This window comes from Ostrinia nubilalis, chromosome 14, assembly GCF_963855985.1.
Source record: "Ostrinia nubilalis chromosome 14, ilOstNubi1.1, whole genome shotgun sequence".
In the NCBI taxonomy this organism is placed as follows: Eukaryota; Metazoa; Arthropoda; class Insecta; order Lepidoptera; family Crambidae; genus Ostrinia; species Ostrinia nubilalis.
Window position 1 is genome coordinate 979,805 of NC_087101.1, and position 21,859 is coordinate 1,001,663.

Consider the following 21,859-nt stretch of genomic DNA (forward strand, 5'->3'; position numbering starts at 1 on the left):
GAACCTTGTCGCCCCATCGGCCGCCACCCACAAGGTGGACCGACGACCTGATAAAGGTAGCAGGAAGGCGCTGGATGCAGGCCGCTACCAACTGTGCGATGTGGAAGTCATTGGGGGAGGCCTATGTTCAGCAGTGGACGTCCTATGGCTGAAATGATGATGATGATGAAGTTTTATATCGTAGTTAGTATCTTAGCTCATAGTAACACGACTTTCAAGCCCCTTTCAGCAAACCAGTCCGTATCTTTAATCCCTGCACTTGAGATAGCGTTGGGCGCTCTCAAGATTCAAGTAGGGTCTCACCAGGTTTATAATCTCCTGCCTCCTCGACTTGTACAGATATCGAGTAGCACTTGAAAGGGAGATTGGGTTATCGGTTTGTAGAATGCATGTTTGTAACTGTTGACAGCCATCTAGGGGTAACTAAAACATACTTTCTCAGACCAGAAACGATTTTTTAGAGCGCTTGAAACTTTATTTACCTGTATGCCAATGAGGGCTATCGTTTTATCGCTCACCAGTTGGCGCCACTGTAGAGTAAGGTTCTGTCACTTGCTAGTAGCGAAGACAGTGGCGCCAACTGGTGAGCGCGAAAGTGGTAGGAGGACTATCGCATTTGCACTCATCAAGATGGCACCACTGTAGAGTAAGGTCCTGTCAATCGCCAGGGGTGCCAACTGTTGAGTATAAAAACGATAGCCCTCATTGGTATTCTATCATCATCATCTGGTCAAGGACTTTAATTGATAAAAGATGCATATTATGTAAAATTGTTTGCTTTGTTTATTTCTAGTAAGTAATGAGTATGACCTAAGAGAGTGATGTCGCTCTTTGGCTCTACCAGTGTGCACTGTGCATACTAGTCAAGTAAAGAATGCAAACAACGTTTTATTAATGAAATTCGTGATTAAAGCATAAAATAAGTGCCTACTTTAGATAAGTCTATTGCCACCCTTGAGACAAATGTAATAGTAAAGAAAATCTTGTATGCATGAGCCTTAAATCGATGGTAAATTAATGACTGGCGCAAATTGATTCCACATAGAAACCATAAAGTTGAAAACGAAACAATAACTTAAAAAGCATCGATGATTGATTGATCTGGAATCCAAAAGATGAACAAAATACGAATTAAAAGTAAGCCGGTACTTTGTTCCACAACGGCAAGGGTTATGCGCGGGCGCCGGTACACTATTTACCCGCACGCGATGCGTTTCGTTTCTCTAAATTTAATTTCCTATAATTCGAAGGTACATCGTTTGCCCTGCAATTAGCTGTGATGCAAATTTGAAACGCTATTATCGCAAAATTATCGGGCGCAGGAGGCCTTTAAAAGTTTCTTTGTGTTTTTACACTGACTCACCGCATTGTTTCCTTGTGACTAATACAATTTACATAACATTTTACCGTCTTCTGGAAGAAGAGCCAAGAAAAAAAATGAAATTAAGGACTGTTTTATGAATATGCAGACTATTACAGACTAGCGCCATCTGTGATATAGATCATGCATTAATTAAGTAATAGTCCGACGTAAGTTATTAGATCAGTGGAACATGAATAAGTTAGATTGTTACAAGGTCATCAATACATATGAGTTATTAGTTATTTTTAATAATTTATAGATACATACTGCTAAACGTCTCGTAGTAAACGGGGGATCCCAAAATTCCTCTGCGTCGGGGATCCAGTTTGACAGTTTTCAAAATAATATCAATAATCAGTTTTCACAGTCATGTCTGTGAACAGGCGCTGCTTTCGGGGACTGGTCAATCCAAGTTATTCAAATTAATGTATGCGAGTCATTTCTACTAGTATCTTAATATGTAAGTCTAGATATTAGCACGTCACTACCTTGTTTAATATACCACGCAATCTTGTATACCCATTCTTATAAGATACACCATACAAGAATGCATGGTAAATTCAGTGAACTGCTCCTGAATCGAATGTACCTACTACTACTATTTCTATTTATTTATATTAACCGGCAGACAGTGGTGACTGAGTTTGTTGCGGCGCTTCTTCTCAGCACTTGCCAAATGTTGGTCTCGAAGCGCTGGTAGGGTAAAAAGATTATGAGACATGTAGAGGCTCCTTAAGAGCAAATGACGATTTGTAAGAACTATTTATTAGTCCAAACAAATAAAGAAATTTTGACTTTGACTTTGAATAGAAAAAAAATAAAAAATCACTTGTTACACTTTGGCACAGTACACTTTTCGACTGAAGCACAATGATAAATAAATAAATACAACTGTAAACCCATTGAAGTGGCCGCGAAATATTTTTCCGAAAACTCTATTGTTCCAACCGATGAGTTTCATTGAAGGCTTGATTTTAATCTGTTTAGTTTTCTGATCATGCATCGAAGGTGCCTGGCGTTCGTTCCAAATATCAACACACAAATGCGTGTGTCCCACAGTGCGTTGATAACCTGATACCAACGTGCACAGTGTTCATAAAACCACTCAGTTGGAAAACAAAGCAACGTGTTTGCGTTCTGTCTCTTTCACACTTGAATAAATTAGGCTCGCGTGTGTGCCGTCCTTGTCGGACGTTTTTTGTGCGATCCTCAAATTGTACGGACTCTAAATTGGCCGTGTTAGGGGATGATGGATGCTATCCGTTCGGAAGACTTATAAGTGATATTTTAAACGTTTTGACTGGAACACGATGTTTTTAAATAATAATAACTAGACATGTAAAATAATAAAAAGTTATGTGAGTAATTATTTTGATAATTAAGTATAATTGATTTATAAATTGTGGGAACTCAATTACTGACTTAAAATAACTGTAAGATAATAAATTCTTTGCGTATTGTATGCGGCTTGATGAAATACCGTGTTATCTACCCTCGACTCGAAACGATTACCTCCTGTTTGTGATTGTTATTTTTTTTAACTACCTTCGTAATATCAGGTTCATGACAATAAACGCAGAGAAAAATATTAAAAGCACTTCGAAACAATGAGTCAATCGTATATCCAGTAATTACTTATAAATAACCTAAAGAGAAGTCTTTAAAGGTATTGCGGAGGCCGGATGACTATTACAATAATTGCTACTTTCAACTGATTTGCATGTTACATAGTTATCTTACCATCGACGCCTTCAAAGAAACGCCGTGGGAACACCAAATACAATTTTCATATTGCATACTGACCGCAATACGTGGAACCGATGGTCGAGGCCGTGATTTGGTTAGGCAAGGCAGCCTGAGCCGTTGACCTGTCTGTGTCTGACAACCCTTGGCGGCCCATTTTCTGTGAACAATACATTGTGATTAGAACACCTGAATAACGCCATCTGTTAGCTTGAGCGTGAACTAGATCAAAGCGGTGCGTTTGTAGAGGCGGAAAGGTTCAATGTAAGGTATGTAGATGGCAGTAGTGACACTTGAAACACAGTTTATTAATAACTTGTTTCCATTATTAATTAACATTAAATAATTATTTTTCTATTTATAATTTATGTATTATGTATAATTATTGTTAACTCGAATAGCATTGTATGTTGTGTGCACTTTTTATTGGAGCTGCAACAAGTTTTACTGTATAGCCTGCTTTAAAAGCTTTGTATGTTATGGTTGTATCCCTGTTTTGTGCACCAAATAAAATAAATAAATAAATAAGTATGTCTGAAAGCTTGCGGTACCTTATTTTTTAAAATAAATTATAGATTGACCATAATTACATGATTGTAATAATAATATGGTTTCTTTTATGTGAAAATACTAAAAGTCTTCTAGACTTAGCTGACTGATGAGTATTGAACTAAAGCTTATTGTTTCTACCTACCTAGTACCTACTTTAATAGCCATTTAGTAATCTACTGCCCATTCACGTTAAACTGCCAACAAAACTAAAACTAAGTTTCTAGTTAACCATAGTTTTAATGACATAGTAGAGACAGAATATTCGTAGTTTAAGAGTTAGGAAGATCATTATTCCGGCTACCCTTAGAACTGTTAACGACTGAGAACTCTACATGTTAAGGCTAAGTTTACACAATAGTTTTCTTTACTTTTAGTAAACAACGTTAATTTACTTACGAAGATCCCCTTAAGAGTTAATTCTACAAGTTTAGAAGCTTTATGTACCTATTTCACAAGCAAACGTTAGTTTTTCCTCAGTAGTTATTGCGATTTTTGCATTTTCTTAGAATGTGTAATGATTCAATATGTATCCATTTATTGTCCTGAAGCAGTGGAAGGGTTAATATTGGGACGTGGAAAGTGCTTTTTAAAAGCCCATTTGCAAAAAATAAATGAGTTTTTATCACTATTAATTGAAAAAAATCGATTGCCATGAGTGGGACTCGAATCCAGAACCTTCCAAACATATTCAGTGACCACGGAATGCAACAAGACAGGATACATAAAGTTCGAAGATTGGATTCTTTTGTAGAGTTAGGTACAATACATGACATGTATGTACGGGCGAAGAGATAGCACACCATTGTATTTCACCCTTAACCCTGAGTTGCATAGTCTAGTATAGAAATTCTGTTTTTCAATGCTGGCATCATACCGTCTCTACATAATTAAACGTCTTATATGAGTAGGCATATGTATTTCAATGTCTGAGTTCTTTTTAAATTAAGATACAGGAATAAGAATGATTTTTTCTACTTTTTGACAATGTGACTCTGGTTTTAGCTTGAAAGCTAATCAAACCGTGTGAATTGGCCCAAATTCATCAACCAAGCCCAATACGGGAGGATAAATGTGGGTCCCTAGGGATGAAACTTTGTTCTTAACTTTGGCTTAAACACATTCATCCATTCTGGATTGGTTTATGAATAGGATACGGTGTGAAATCGTAAACTGAGGACTAGAATTCATACTTAATTTGGGTATTGTTCGGAATTAACTAGCAGGTAGTTTAATCGTTAATCATTATACAGTACATTTTAATGAACTTATTACTGTTATTAATTTCTCCGGATCCTATTGGTTAGAATTTGATTCTCTTCTTGAGATCCTAGATTCGATTTACAGATGAGCACACAAATTGACAAAATTATAACTTTATTTTCCTAAAATAGTATAATTTTGATGTTCGAAAGTCTCGTTAAGTCGTGCGTTTTAAGGCACACCGCAGACTACAGACTTTTAGTCGGCCAATAGTTGGGTCGGCTTCCAATTTGTATGAGGAATCGGCCGATACCAAATCGGTGTTATGTGCGCACTCTCAAAAGCCTATTTCAGGCAGCGCTCTGACACCCGTAATCACAAACATTACTATGAGGTCTCACAGTGCGCGTGGATACACATGAACCAATTACAGAGCTCTATAAAACTCTGTGCGTTCGATTTGCTGCTTCACTTAAACAAGCATCGTTTCTAAATACGGGCGTAACATAGAGATGGAGTCAGAAACAGAACCATACAACATGGCTCTGACTGTCACTGACTGACCTCTGACCTCTCAACCCACGTTACAGAAGAAAAAGAAAAATGATCTTATGCATAACTTTGACAAGAGTACTCTATCAAAACAACTCATGCATAATATTTACTTACGTCGTTACACTCTTTGCTTCTTTGGTCTTGGCTGAGGTTTATGTTTTTAGTTTGCATTGTATATTCTACCGGCGGGTACCCTGAAACAGAATAAAATAATTCAATCTTCCTGTATTACCTCTTGAATTATAAGTAGCTCTGCAAAGAGGAATAAAAAGGACTCCCGAGTTGCGATGTGGGTAATATGAGTGCGTGACGCAATACTGCGTTAAAATGTTTATTATTTCAGTGTTTTAAGCCTTTAAAAGGCTGTGGGAATATAGTACCCACCATGTTTTGTACCTTACCATGTTTTGTCAGGTACCTTATTCGCTAATTTTAAGGATTAAAAACAATGAAAAATTTGATAATGATATGACAGTTAAAAGGTTTTAAAGCACAATATTTAAGGTTTTTATTTTATCCCTTCAAAATTGATACTACTCGTATTATCTCGATACGAACAAGGTAATTTTCTTCTTCGTTCATACGGACACTGCAAGATAATGGAACTATCTCGAACTCGATACGTATTTTCTCCCTATTTCACTTATGTGAATAGCTATTTATTGTAAGCCTGTTCCATTTTATTCACCATCCCTTACTATGAGATGAGAATAAGGTCAACCATTACTAGTTTAATGGCGCAGTTACACTATGCGGGAAATTGACCGAGACAAAGCGCGAGCACGCACACCGAAGATTCAAATTCAAATTATTTTATTTCATGGAAAAATTGGGCGACGCTCGACGAAATTAACTGATGTGAGTGTTTACACTATATGTCTCGATCAATTTCCTGTGTAGTGTAACTACGCCTTAAAGTTAAAATAAACAGAAAACTCATATCGCATTTTAGCATTTTTAAATACTTCTATGATGATAAAATCTTAGTAATTCATGGTAATACGTTCTTTGGCGTCTGCTACGTTAATGGTCTGTTTTTTGTGTATAAAAATTAAAGTACCGTATTTACACGTCATTGCTTAATTACTCAGTGGGTCCGTGAAATTTTAGTGGTTGTTTTCCCGCAGTAAAATGATTCTATCTTACTAGTACAATAGATTATGGAAGTTTTTTTTAATTCAAATAAAAAATTAGCCTGTACGGGTCGTGTGCGATTCAGTTTATGCTGTAGGTATTATGGCATTACTTTGTGCGAGAGCTTCTTTTACTTTAAATATTGATTTCGTGAGGCAGGCAGTATCCAAATACGTCACATTTTGTAAAAAAGACGCTTTGAAGAAAAGTTTCTTACGCTTTCGAGTTACTGATATTTTTTTGATTAGTTGAGAACTTTATTTTTTTCAAAAATAACTCGCACGATTCGATAGTACTACTAATGGTAAATCATTCTCCCGCGGGAAAACAACCACTAATATTTCACGGTGTATAGCCATTTATGTTTGCAGTAGGCAAGTTAAGCGATGACAACAACCATATTCATCCCCAACGTCAGAATAGAGATGCTCATAAAAATGAGATTTGTCTAAATCTCGGAAATAATTTTACGTACTCCAATCCGTTCTAGTTGAAGGCTCAATCTATCAGAGGGACGCGACGCATGAAATCCCTTTGATATACACCCTAAGGCCTGGTGAACACGATTTTTATTTGGATTTGTAGTGCTGGTACAGTCAGACTCTACTTTTTGGTTGTAAAATAGTCTCTATTGCAACGAGATAAGATGCCATGTTTAGGTTTATGTGCTGTCGTCAACTCCTTTTGATGTTATTCTTCCAATGTTTGACAAAATAACTCATGTTTATATTAATTTTGAAACCAAATGCTGGAGATATCTGAATTCTCAATTTTGTTGAAGAATCCTCTTGTAGAATAAGATGATGTTTGCTTTGATGTACCGTCGTAGCTTTACATGCAAATGTACAAAAAGACCAAGCAAGCAGGGCCGTCTTTAACCTACTAGGGGCCCTGGGCACTAAAGGATGGGGGGTCCATATCTGAAAAAAGGTCTTTTGAGCAGACGGGGGCCACCTCGGTCGCGAGGCCCTGGGCACGTGAAGAGGGGCCAGCAAGCAAGCAGATAATATAAGAAGGAGAAGGGGGTCTTTAGAACTTACTCATCTATCTAAATATATAGGTACGCAAAGGTAACTGACTGATTTGACTGACTGACTGACATAGTGATCTATCAACGCACAGCCCAAACTATTGGACGGATCGGGCTGAAATTTGGCACGCAGGTAGATGTTATGACGTAGGCATCCGCTGAGAAATGATTTTACATAACTCCACCCCTAAGGGGGTAAAACGGGATCCACGCGTACGAAGTCGCGGGCGGCCGCTAGTTTGCTTATAAAAATTCTAAAAAGTTCTAAATAGAACAAAACGTAATGAAAGTAATTTTGACTTCAGTCAGATAGTTTTTGTATTCTTGTTCTTGTCCAAAGGTAACAATCATTATAGGTAGACAACTATGGTTTACTTTTAACAGTTACTTTTTAGCAACACATTAACGAAACGAAGGTAAATTGATGAACGGTGCCCAGCTGACAGCGGCCTAATATCGATTATCTCTTACCCCCAGGTCACGGCCATGGGTATGGCGGACAGTACATCAAGCTTAACACAATGGCCTTATCTCGTTACAATACAGGCTATTTTTCAACAAACATGTGTATGTAGTCTGACGGAGGAATTCCTCGATGCGCACCTCTTTTGAGGCGCACGTAATAAAACGCATGAAAACTATTCTTCGAAATGCACCTATACCATATTATGTCGCCCTGGTACTTTTAATTCATCTTAGCAAACATAAAGTTTAAAATCTTTAGATTACTAAACATAGGTGCGCTTCGAGCAATAGTTTAGGTGCGCCTCAAAATGGGAGTGTTTGGAGATTTCTCGAAGGAAAGAATAAAGAATAGAAGGAAGAGGTATTTACCTCGCTGAAATGTTTTTCAAGCGGAGCTTATAACTTAAGTGTGAAAACAATCGCCATTACTCAGAGAAGTAAGAATAATATTCAGTTATCATTGGAACAATATTATTCCTGTTAGTGCCGATAATATTCTAACATTAAAAGTTTTATTCCAGCAAAACTAGCACAACCACTGGAAAGCTTTTCAAACATCATTTTTCCAATTTGAACCTAAGTTTTTAGATTTGACAACGAATACTCAACTGAAATACATTGTAATTTGAGTTGATATTCGACTGCGTAATTTTGTAGTTAGGATGTTTTTGAAATTCAGATTGAACAATACTCTTCGTACAATGGAAGTTTTCGCAGTTTCAGACAGTCGGCATGAGATGCCTATACAATATAATTTCGCTTTTAATATAAAGTAGCAAGGTAGAAATTAAAACGTAGGTATTTCAGGTAGGCTGTACTGTCTGCCAGAGAACAGCTTTCATAGTATGAAAATTCTGAAATTCAGACAAGCATTTGATTTGATTTTGTTTCAAGACTTATATTATATTTTAGTATAATCTCTGGTTAGAAATTCTGAAAACTTGATTTTAGTAAATCAATAGAAAAATCTAATAGAAAAGGAGGAAAATGGTTTTATTTCCGGAGCTTGCAGGCCTAAGTAAATGAAGGATAAAGATAATTATGTTTTCAATCATATTGTATGTTACATTCAGATTGTACGATGATGTCCTTGGAATCCCCAGTTTGATTCTTGTCACTGAGCCATTTGGACACTTTTGTCTTTTCCAAATTGGTGTGAAAATCGGCGTGTTTCCCATATTTATTTACAAACCCCATTCCATAACAGTTACAAACCATAACGCCATGGGAATGGGTAATCGTAAAACACAGGATGTGGCTGCGGCTTATGGTCCCTGGGAACCATTGGTCCAAGGATCGTCTACACCAGGGCAAGGGCTTTATTATCGGGCAGATAAAAGGTCATAACAGTCATTTATTATCTGCAAATAGGCTTTTAATAAGCGCTTTTACATGTCCCTGAAGTCTTAAGTCATTTATTTTCTGAAAATGGGCTTTTAGAATGCGCACGTCAAAGTATTACTTCAACTCTACCACTGCTTCGTGGCAATAATAAGCCAGATTGAGATGAAGCAGCGCAAGAAATTCAGTTACCTTGTGGTCAGATATTATGTAAGTCCAGCCAACGGATCGGGGTTTCATACATATATTATCAAGGAAACCCTGAGCTCAACCTACAGTATATTAGTTTTGGTAAAATTTTCATACTTAGACCAATTTTTACCTATGATACATAATTTTAACTATTGTCAATTCCTGATAATACACATTCTATAAAAACCATTGTCAAATTGCTGTTCATTATAAAGTCAGCTGACAGATAGACAGACAGCGGAAGCAAATTAACGGGACCCCTTTGGCACCCTTGGTGGTGTATTATTGGCATGTCTGATAGAGGATTAAGAAACCCCACAACTTGTGTCCGCGAAAATGATACCCTTTGCTAATTTTAACACCCTTTCATAGGCTTTTATTGGCAAAACACGTGTCAAATTAAATTATTTATTCCTCTTGTTTAACCGACTTAAAAAAGGAGGATTTTCTCTCATTGGTATGAATTTTCAAACACGATTGTATAGACATTCGAAGACCTTTCATAGAGCTCATAAGCCGTTCGAATCCAATAGTTACTACTGGAATAAATCTTCACCTAAACACTAAATTGGTTTCCCACTAACAAATCAGTATAATAATGCCCTAGAATGTAAATGGGCATGGTGTAAACGTCTTGTTAACATAGCGTCGGGTCACGAAACTCGCCAAATACAGAGCTGATATCAATTACGCTACGGGAACTGGCTGTAAGTCAATGGTTAGGCAAACCATTGGTATTTGGATGCAAGTACTGGATTTGCCTTCTTGATGGTATTTTACAGGATAGTTATGGTCATACATGTTTGCAACCTTACCTCTGAGCTAGTGTTATACAAATTCTATTACATAATTTTTATGCTGTTAATCAACTGTGTGTGGTAGTATAGTGGTAGGAAGTTCCTACTACTGTTCCTACTAGGAACGGTCGTTCAATAAGACTTGGGTTTAAGTCTCACAATATAAAATTTAACTCTTAAGTGACAAATCTATGTGTATTTTTTATGAATTTAGTAAAATCCACAGTAAATAAGGACTTCGTTATTTAGTTAGAATTTGTCTATATTTTATGATTTCTGATAAAGATATCAAAAGTTATAGCTTAACCAACTGGATTGCTTTATTTTTTTCTACACAGACAAAGCATCTGTAATCTTTTTGTATTTCTGAAAAGTAATGAAAGAAACCACGAAGCACACTATTCAGCTATACAGTCATTAGTAAAGTAAGAAGAAAAGGGTGGAAAAATATCCGTGAGAAAAAGTAAAACGTTTTAGAAGCTTTAGTGGGGTTGGCGGGGTGGCTCATTTGAAATCTCTTTCATTCTTTAGATCAGAGGTTCCCAAACTTAGGGTGATCGCTATAGTAATTAGCCAATACATAGTTATTGGCCAACTTGCCTTAAATGAAAAGAAACAAGCCTAATGGAAGTTATTAAGAGAGGAAAAGAGAAAAATATTTTTTCTGAGCAATACGCAGTCCAATGTAGTAAATATTTTTGTCTCTTACTTATTAACAATCCAATATGCCAATGACTATGTATAGGCTAATTACTATAGCAATCACCCTATTTCGTCTACTGCCCAATCTTCTAATTCAAATTCAAATTGATTCAAAACTGACATAGTGATCTATTAACGCACAACCCAAACCACTCGACGGATCGGGCTGAAATTTGGCATGCAGGTAGATGTTATGACGTAGGCATCCGCTAAGAAAGGATTTTACGAAACTCCCCCCCTAAGGGGGTAAAACGGGATCCACGCGTACGAATTCGCGGGCGGCCGCTAGTTAGAGAATAAATACTTTTTTAGCGTCCCCATTTGTAGTCGAGAGTCGAGAGCTCAGTCGGTGTCTAAGAGTCCTTCTAGTAGACAAAATTACTCTACACAAACGCCTCGTTTTTTTTGGGTCTTTTGTTACCCAATTTAGGCCTGCAGTACCCACAAGGGGGGCGTTATCACCCACTTTGGGAAAGGATGCATTAGATAAATATATCTACAATCAGTTAAAATAGAGAAAGTTGAATGCCCCAAACATTAGTGTTATTTCGAGGTGAGCACTTGCACCAAAAAGGTTCTAAGAACTAAAACTACAGATCTTAGTTCCCCGTTGTCCTAGGTAAGCGACACTACACGACGTAAAGGGATCGACACTTCACGTGACGTATGACACATGTCATGACACACGATACTAAAGGATGTCACACATTTATCAACCCGGAAAGGGATCGTAACCGTATCAACTCGAGGCGGTCAGTATTCTTTGTATGAAATTCCATGCTGCAACGCACACTTATCCGCATCGTAATGTAAACGTCTCGCCTCGCAATTGACAGCGCGCGAAAGGCGATGACAGCTCGCAAAAGGCAATAAATACCCTACCACAGTCGGTGTTGATCCCTTTGCGAGTTGATTAGTGTTCTACGTCCTTTACTCGTACAACTTGACTAAGTACTTGATATTTTCGTATCGTGTCGCGTTGCCGCGTTTGTCGTTATCCAGCTAGGACCACGGATAATGTGGTATATAAATCAAAGGATTTTGTCAAAATCAGATAGGTCGATTCCGCCTACACGAAAAGAGTGAGGTCAATAAGAACTATTTTTTTGACTCTGTTGTTGTATTCAAGTTAAAATTGAACCATAAAACCATTAGAAGCGACCGAAGCGCGCGCATTACACGGATAATCGCATCGTTCACGGCAGCTCTAATATCATCCAGCTTGGAGACCACAGTATATAGTATCCAGTAAGTTATCTCTGTACCGAAGTTAGTGGAATCTGTTTAGACATATTTTTCTCTGTTTTTATTTTATTTCATGTTGTGGTAAAATAACGGTCTGTGTTACAACGAGATAAGATGGTACAGTTTATTTTATGCAGAATAAGGCAGGTATTTGACTGCAAACACTTGTGACTTAGCTTGATGTGTTGTCGTCTGTGCACACATTTACATATTTGTTGTAAAATCACACATAAGAACTATTTAAGGTGCCGTCGTGTTTAAGTTACCGTTGTTTTGAGGGACTTACGATCGCTTGCCTAGTGAGTAAGCTAACTGAGCTACCTTGTGTTGTGGTAAGGGTGCTCGTCCAAACGATGCCGAGCCCAATTACAGGCCGTCCCATTCACAAACTGCGCGCGCCACGCATGCTCTAAAGCTGCGTTTAGGTCGATGGGGTCTGAAAGACCTTTTATATTTGCTACGACTTTTTTATTTTACTATGTGTACATACATGATACTAAATAAGTGCGAATAAAGGAACTTATTCCCGTTTTCACCATCAATCTCTAATTTTTATGTGACTCCTATGAAAACAAAATTCATATTTGTGTTACCATAGGGATCACTTAAAAATTAGGGATTGATGGTGAAAACGGGCACTAAGCTCTCAATATACTTAAGAAATCGCTTTAATACGCTTTAGCTCTACATTAAGCAATTAAATACTGCACCATCTTTGTAGTTTTAATAGATTCTATAAACCAAAATGTAGAGTCTGATGAACAGACGATTGTACTTATTCTTTAACGGGAATATCACGGGTTTTATGTAAATACTAGCGGCCGCTCGCGACTTCGTACGCGTGGATCCCGTTTTACCCCCTTCATCTATCTTACGCGGTTTAGATTTTTTCACACAAATGTTTTTTCCCGCTAACTCCCGTTCCCGTGGGGATTTTGCAATATCCTGTTGTAACTAAGCTTTAAGTTTGCTAAGGTACCTGCATGCCAAAATTCAAGCGTCTAACTTAAGCGGTTAAGATTTTTCATACAAAAGGATTTTCCTGCTAATTCCCGTTCCCGTGGGAATTCCTAAGTATACTATAACCTGCCCAGGAGTATGAAAAATAATTGTACCAAGTTTCGTTAAAATCCGTCTAGTAGTTTTTGTTTCTATAAGGAACAGACAGACAGACAAAAATTTTACTGATTGCATTTTTGGCATCAGTATCGATCACTAATCACCCCCTGATAGTTATTTTGAAAATATATTTCATGTACAGAATTGACCTCTCTACAGATTTATTATAAGTATAGATTACCGTCCGTATTCACAAACGATGCTTGCTTAAGCGACGCACCAAATCGAACGCACAGCGTTGAATAAAGTTCTGTGATTGGTTCGTGTGTGACCCTATGCGTCCGCGCGCACTGTGAGACCTCATAGTAATGTTTGTGAATACGGGCGATAATCTACGATAGAGTCAATGGAGCTACATCACAGACTTATCTACTTTGATTCACTTTAGTATTCAAGGGCGTCCACACGCATCCAAAACCGATTTTATTGTTAAGCAAAACTTATTACAGCAAGCATACCACATCTCTCTACCTATAAGAACTTTTTACAAACGTCCTTGAAGCAAACGAGATGATTGTCCAATCTGAAGGGTCACGCCCGCGGCGTCTGGAGCCCATTCACAAATCCCTCAACCTGTTTTAGATCCTGAGAATGAATGGAGGTTAAGGGATTTAGTTTGCAGTTAATGCGTTCGGGGGAAAGATATTGGGAGGTTATTGAAATCGGGGATCGGTTGTGAGATCTATATTTTTAACGCGCAGTGTAGGGTTGCTATTTTTTTTGGAGATAAAATATGTTAAGTAAGATATAAATATAACTGCACAACCGTTTATGTAAGGTGAGATTGTTAATGGTTATGTTTAGAAATGTGATTAGGTATTATTCTCTGTGACTCTATAAAATATTCGTAAAAATGAATCGCCAATTTCCCATAATAATAGACTCTTCTCAGAACACGCTTTGTCGGGGTTAAAAATTTAAACTACAGTATGGAGAGTGCAGGCCAATCCTCCGTTTTCTTCCTGTTAATTATACAGCTTCGTACCCTATAAATAACAGTGAAGAAAGGAGAGTAAGTGGCCTAATAATAATGAGTACCTACATACGAGTATATTGTATGTCATAATGTTTCTTTTCTTTTTTTTTCTGTCTTACCATACCATGTCATATTGTCCTGAGCGTACTATTTTATCCTACTTTTGGTACTTTCTGTTTGTAATGTGTGTTTCTGTTATGCAAATAAACGTTTTATCTATCTATCTATCAGTAAAGTTTTAATAATAACTGATATTTGATGATAATCTAATAGACCGACTTGTCTTAGCCCAGAATCAGTATTTTTTTTTAATTTGTTAAAACTTAGACATAATGTTGTTGCATGTTATCCGGCAATTGAGAAATCGTCTCTACAACCTTTTTATCTAAAAATCTTACTAACGTGTACATTTAAGTATGGAATGCCCCTAACTCAGGTGTAACGCCGACGAAACCGTACCGCTTAGAATTAATTTGATGTCCGAAGATAATTGCCCCGCTTTGTTTTCAACTCCCCATCCAATTAAGGTTCCTTTTCTATTAAACTACACCACAATATCTTTTGAATCTTTTTGGATCGGAGTAGGAAGTGTAATTTTTATGGGGCCTTCTCCGGTGTAAATGTTGTGTACCCCTGTTTTTAGACGGTTATTCTCTTCCTTATTGCACTATAAAATTAAATGGATATTAACAGACCCGAAAGTAGCAGGAAAACAAAATTACCTACGAATTTCTATTAGTCTCAATGATATTTCCAAGATTTTTGTCGTTCTAGAGCTTAGAAAGTCAGTTGAGTTCATTGTCAACACCTACATAGAGTCTTGACAATGCAATTGATAGAGGCATGCACTGAATTCATTTTAAAATATTTTTCCATCCCTACATAACATACGAGTAAGTAAGTAATCTATACTAATTTATACTAATATTATAATAAATGCAAAAGTAACTGTCTGTCTCGCTTTCACGCCTAAACCACTGAACCGATTTTGATGATACATAGAGATAGTTTGAGTCCCGGGAAAGGACATAGGACAGTTTTTATCCCGGTTTTTGAAACAGGGACCTGCGCGATAAAGATTTTCTGTCACAGACAGAATTCTACGCGGGCGAAGCCGCGGGCGGAAAGCTAGTTTACATAAAATAGAGTTGAACGAAACAATTTACCAAACATCTAATTTAAGCAAGTACTTTGAAACGTAATTTCCAATGCTTCTTTATTTTTACCGAAAATAATTATCCTTTCTAAAGCTATTATTTAAATACCTAGAGCCTGAGTACAAATAACATATAGTTGCGGGCTCATTATTCAGGCACGGATTCGCACAGTGGTCCGCACAAGTGGTCATTATGGACAAAATAGATCGTAATTTTTAATTCGAGCAACAGCGGCGCCCGCGCAATTAAGGCGTGGTGGGCGTCGATCTTTCCCTTGAAGACGACAATGATCGGGATTCACAAGTCACGATGCGATTACGATACGACTAGCGATTATATTGTGAAAAGGGGGAAAAAGATTATGTTTTCTTTGACTATACTTGTAAATTATTATGTATGTATTCTTCGAAACTGGCATTAAACGTACAAATAAGAGGTTTAAAGTAAGTATGGCTCTGCCAAATACACTTAGCCAGTTGTCGTTTTATGAATAAAACTAATTATTTAATAACACCATTTATGAGGTAACCAAATTTTTCCTAATATACATAGAATAACTTTACGTTTATAAAATACTCATAAATGTCATCTTCACTTTGCGATCTCTACACGCTGGATAAAGAATTCGTAGTCGCATGGTGTAAAATCGATAAACCATAATTTCTATTGTTTTTTACTCGTTATACTAGCGATATTGTAATGAAAGTGAACGATGTTGCTTTGCTTGTTCACATCGCGTAGCTTTACGAGGATTAATTACGTCTAAATATTTATAAATGTACAGTTAGTTCGCGGTTACTGTTTTATAGCTTTTATTTTCGGTCGCGAAAGAATGCCAATGGATCAGTCAAGTGTAAAATCATTACATATTTTTTCACATTGTTTTGTTAAATATTCATAGGTGTTTATAGAGATTGGCCGTGGGAAAGAATTTTTACTGGCCATATTATTAACTTAATGTGAAAGACATAATTGCTTGTTTACAGGATCAGGTTAATAGGCTATTAGGATGGCAATTTTCTTTAATTTTAAGTCGTGTGAGTATAGCTTGGAACAAGACTTTGAGTAAATTGACAAAAAAATAAAACTTCTTGTCCGAAAACTAAAAGCGAACTCTTAAACAGAAACTGCGGAATTAAAAAATATATAAAAGTTTCACACATTTATAATGAAAGTTTCACATAGTTGATGTGGGATCTAAGTTACAACAATAGATACAATAAACTTATAAATATTGTATCAAGTTCTAACAAGGACTTAAAGGTTAAGTTAAGTTTAAGTAATACCATGTATCCCTTTACACACGAGAATAAAAAAGTGTCAATATTTTAATAAAACTTTACTTAGGGGTTATTTTAGAGTTTAAATAAGATTAGAAAAATACTTTAAAAAATTTTTAATTTTCAGTTTTCCTGAAAGTATGCCCTCACGATAGTGAGGCTTCGGTATAATTTGTTAGTCTCACGATAGTGAGTGTTATACTATTTAGTTAATTTATTTAATGAAAACTACTAATTTATGAGCACATACGTATTCATTTAGTGAGAGACCCCTATAAGTAAAGAGTAAGCTATAATTTAACAAGCAAATAAACCTCTTTTAGCAAATTGTCTCACAAAAAACTAATTAATTAAAAAATATCCACCTTTTGACAAACTTGCAAAGTAAAAACCTTTATTAGTTTGGTTGGTACCAATATGTGGTCCGAGATTATTATTAAGAGATTGTAAAATAGAACAAAATTACTTTATAATTAATAATAAAGAAATAAATGTCATTTTTATGGCTTAAGATGATATGACTGGAAACAGCTTTTTTGCGAGAAAGGCACAGGTAAACATCTCACTTAGCACATTTAATTTTTGACCAGCTAGAACATCCTTCCAACATGTAACACCTCGGTGCTTTTTAGCCAGGTAATCGTTCTCATCTGTGTTATTATTTGCTTTCTGACCTTAAAAGTCTATATTATATTGTTTATGGATTTCGAGTCGTTTAGTAAATTTTCGACACGATGCTCTTTATTAGGATATCTGTTTAAAGCCTCAGCTATGCTGAAACGAAAATCTAGTAATGCTAAAATGTCTTTTTTTGAATAACCATTAGCTGTGCAATCAATTTACTAAAGCCGCCGCGAATTAACAACTGCCAGTTCCAAAATTTAAACTAGAACTTTCAAACCCTATTATCTTGTAATAAAGGTTTGGTGGCATTCCATTTGTTAGTCCAGAATATTTACACCACTCATATCGTTCAACGATTGAATAATAAGATGGACCTCTTTGCAGGTATATTGATCCATCATTTATCATGTGTTGCACCTTCCAAAGCGGTTGTCTTGTTCTGTTTCTGCTAGTTGGTCATGGTAAAATACATAAAGGGAATGTCGTGTGTGTACAAATCGGTTATGAACTATTTTGTTAGCAATAAGCCCCTATTTTTTATATTAGTGTGTCAGTACATATGCAAACATGGGTCCGGAAGGCATCTCATGAAAATATGTGCACCGAACACTATAGCAATTTTGGTTTTAATAGTTTTTAATTCTTTATCGATTTAACGCATGTACTGCAAGTTTGTACACCTAGCCATCTCTTTGTAAAATGTGTCATTAAAATAATCAATTGAGATACTCAGTTGGAGTACGAATTCAATTTGTTTGAATTTTCTTCCAAATTGACCCTGTATTTTGTTGCGGACGTGGCTTTTGTTTCAGCTTTTGCTTGCCACATAGTATTTTTAAAATGTCTGACCAGCCTTGCTGATTCATGTTCAGGGTCTACTTCGTCTCCTGAGCTTTCATATTTGGTATTCTATTCTTCAAAGTCCGTAAAAACCCGAAATTGTGTTTCCTGGTCTTTTTAGTCATAAAAATCTTTAATTTTATAGTCGGTTGCGTTTCCAAATAATGCTACGACACATCCTTCATATTTAGGATGCACTAAAATTGAAAAACAACTAAACACTAAGCCATAATATCAAATAACAAATAAAATAGTTTTCAATCAACTTTTGGAGGTTTGACCGACCAGCTACGATCATGCGACTTAAATTTTTGGTAGTAATAATTATTAATTTATGCAATGAAATATCAATAAAAGTATTCCATTCGGATAATCACTGTTTCCGTAATAAAATAAAACTATAACACTTATCCGAAAACAACAATAACCACATAAAATCAATATTTACACTGGCCGCCTCTCGTACCAAAAAATGCAGTCAACATTAAGTCCGAGTAAACGAGCACTGACAGGTCCCAACACTAAATGAGCGGCACTGTGTGCGAGTAAATATCTCTCACGAGCGATCGCTGCCGATTGCGGCCGCAAAAACAAGTTTACATGGGCATGAGATTTTTTCAAAGTTACTCTCACGTACGTGTATCGTCGTGTGTAAAGGGGTATGTAGCATAAAAAACATGTATGTATTAAGTCAGAAAGCGAAGCCATTACTTTTTTATTACGCTGAGGCTACATTAAATAATAAATGGGGCATATACTACCCTTAATCCGGCCTAAAGCGGGGTCAATGGTTACATTTTCGAGGTACCTACATATTTTGAGAGAATCGTTATTGATATTATGTTATTTTTTTAAATAACGGCGTTCTCAAAATTTCCAACAGTTATGGCCCACTGTGCATAATTGCCTAAGAATTTCGGGAAAAATGGGTAAAAGTCAAGCACCACCAACCTGAATGTAATGCGAATGAGTAAACCACACACAAAAACTATCAAAAAACACAACTTCACGAAACACTTGATCAACAAACTCACAAAACGGCACTCAAAAATCGTCAATTCACCCTAGGCTACCGAATCCAGTGTCGTCCGTTCATAAATCACATACGCACATGTTTTCACACATGTGTACAATTGTCACGCACACGTAGCGAGTGTCGTGTGCACGGCGTGACGTTACGCACACAGTTGCAAGCTCACAGGCGCGCGCGCAATCAATTTTCGAATCACGAAGCGCGCAGGAGTTGTTCTCAGAACGCGTGCGTGTGTATTGCGGTCGTAGTCGACACTACCGCGCGAACCGATATCTGTGGTTACTGCTTTGTTTAGCTTTCGATAGAAAAAATATCAACCCTGGAAAGCTGATTTTAATGTTTTTACCCGACTGCGCCAGAAAGAGGGCTATGTTTTTGAAGACTCTTATAGTGAAGAGTTTAGGTAGGAAGGAACATCGTATAGGTACTTAAATTCGTGAATTAAAACGATACAAAATGTTTGTGTATGACCTAGATTTTATGTAATAACTATTTACTTCTTTAATTTGTAACGATTGTAATTTAGATACTGATAAAGACGAACAAAAACACTGTTTATAAACAAATACCTAATATTGGACGAAATGTAGATCCTGATTCCTTTACAGTTTCGAGGAAAGCCTATTTTTAGCAAAATCGATCAAACTGATTGGGAAGCCTTGAAAAGCTTTCAGCGAGTTTATTTGGAGGTTTTACGCGAGTACTTCATGCAAATTCTTTTTTTGTTTATTTGAAACTGGTATAATAACCTGTTAAGATATTAACAAATAAAATACATAATGTAATGGGCCTAAGCACGCTCTACTTGAATTACATAAATTATTATTAATTGATGATCCACATAAGCTGAGCTCTGAAAAAGTATAATGTTCAATTTCATCGTTATTTTATTCTTTTGTACAGAAGCCAATCCAGTGAACCATAAAATCCAGTAGTTAATTAGGAATCGATGTCCTAACTAATTCCACATTCGGCCTTTGGGAACAACCTGACGTCACCGTTGGCAGTGGCTACGTGATAGGTTTTTTCTAATTGTACTAACCGGACGTGACATTGTTTGAATATCCTGCGCACAGTGGGCGATGGTGTGTGATTTGGAGAAACACACAATTTGAAGAATTGGTTACAAATAATAAGGGGTTAAAAATAATGTTGGCTGACAATAGTGTCTGAGTTTCTTGCGCTGCTTCTTCTCAGCACTGGCCCATTTATTGTCCTGAAGCAGTGGTAGGGTTAATACTGGGATGTGTAAAAGTGCTTTTTTTAAACCTATTTACAGAAATAAATGAGTTTTATGAGTTTTATGTTTTTAACCCCTCAATCCCCGCGAGTTACGGGTTATTAGTCTTATATCTTATAGAGTCTTATGGGTTAAATAAGACTTTTTATCTTAGGTTATGTAGAGGTAAATCCGATACTGAATCTGTTTGGCTTCCATAAACCCTAGGAACTAGGACTCTGGACAAAGAATATAGAAACACATGGATTCCTTTATAATCTACTAGCTTTCCGCCCGCGGCTTCGCCCGCGTAAAATTTTGTCTGTCACAGAAAAACTTTATCGCGCGCGTTCCTGTTTCAAAAATCGAGATAAAAACTATCCTATGTCCTTTCCCGGGACTCAAACTATCTTTTCATCAAAATCGGTTCGGTGGTTTAGGCGTGAAAGCAAGACAGACAGAGTTACTTTCGCATTTATAATATTAATATAGATTTCCGGAAGTCGTAATCGTTGTTAATCGAAATACACGACGACAGAACCTTGTTTATTGGGAGCGTAACTCCTTCAAAATTCCAACTTACTTTCATGAATTTTAATGACTAATTAAACATCCGAAACAAATAAATAATGCACTTGCCGACAGTTGTTTTGAAGTTGATTTCACTAATTGGATGGCGACCTTGTCGATTATATTAATTAATTATAACAAATAATTCAAGGTATGCCTTAATTTTAGCATCCTCTTTTGAACATACATACAAAATGTTAATTATTTTATTTGATCTATGTTAAAGTTGTTGCAATTCACGAAGGCGAGTGAGCTTTACATGTGTAGTGGCTCGCTACTGTTCGTTCTTCAAAAGCTTTGTTAGACCTTACATTATCGTTTCGTGCATGTACACGCACACACACAAGTAAAGCTCACTCGCCTTCGTGAGTTGCAAGAACTATACTGTAAAGAAAGGTTTTTACGTATTTTTCTTAAAAAGCTTTTGATCTCGAAAGTCAGAGCTTCCAAACGTCTAAATCTATCCAGCTTTGTTGAATAAGGTCTGCATGCCAGATGGGACAAGATAAATAAAAGGATAGTACGCAACTACTATTCCAAAAAGGTCGCAGATGATGTAATAGGGTTTAATATTTAAAGGGCTCAAGACAGAGCCTGGCAGAATGTTTCTGAAACTTTTGAGATTCCCTTTTTAGGGGCTTATTAGGGACTGTGTGAACGTCTAACATTGCATAATACTGATTATTATTGGTGTAACACTCCAAAATAAGCTGTATTGAGTG

General features: G+C 36.6%; 1 protein-coding gene across 1 annotated transcript in view; it reads right to left on the bottom strand.

The window, feature by feature from the left end:
* LOC135078263 (uncharacterized) overlaps positions 1 to 19,582 on the bottom strand; it is a 61,089-nt gene extending 41,507 nt beyond the window's left edge. Inside the window, exons 1-3 of the mRNA XM_063972861.1 lie at positions 19,267 to 19,582; positions 5,528 to 5,607; positions 3,167 to 3,266 (exon numbers count right to left, since the gene is read on the bottom strand). Coding sequence (XP_063828931.1) covers positions 3,167 to 3,266; positions 5,528 to 5,584 — 157 coding nt within the window. The 5' untranslated portion in view covers positions 5,585 to 5,607; positions 19,267 to 19,582. The remainder of the gene's footprint in view (positions 1 to 3,166; positions 3,267 to 5,527; positions 5,608 to 19,266) is intronic.
* Positions 19,583 to 21,859: the final 2,277 nt, after the last annotated feature.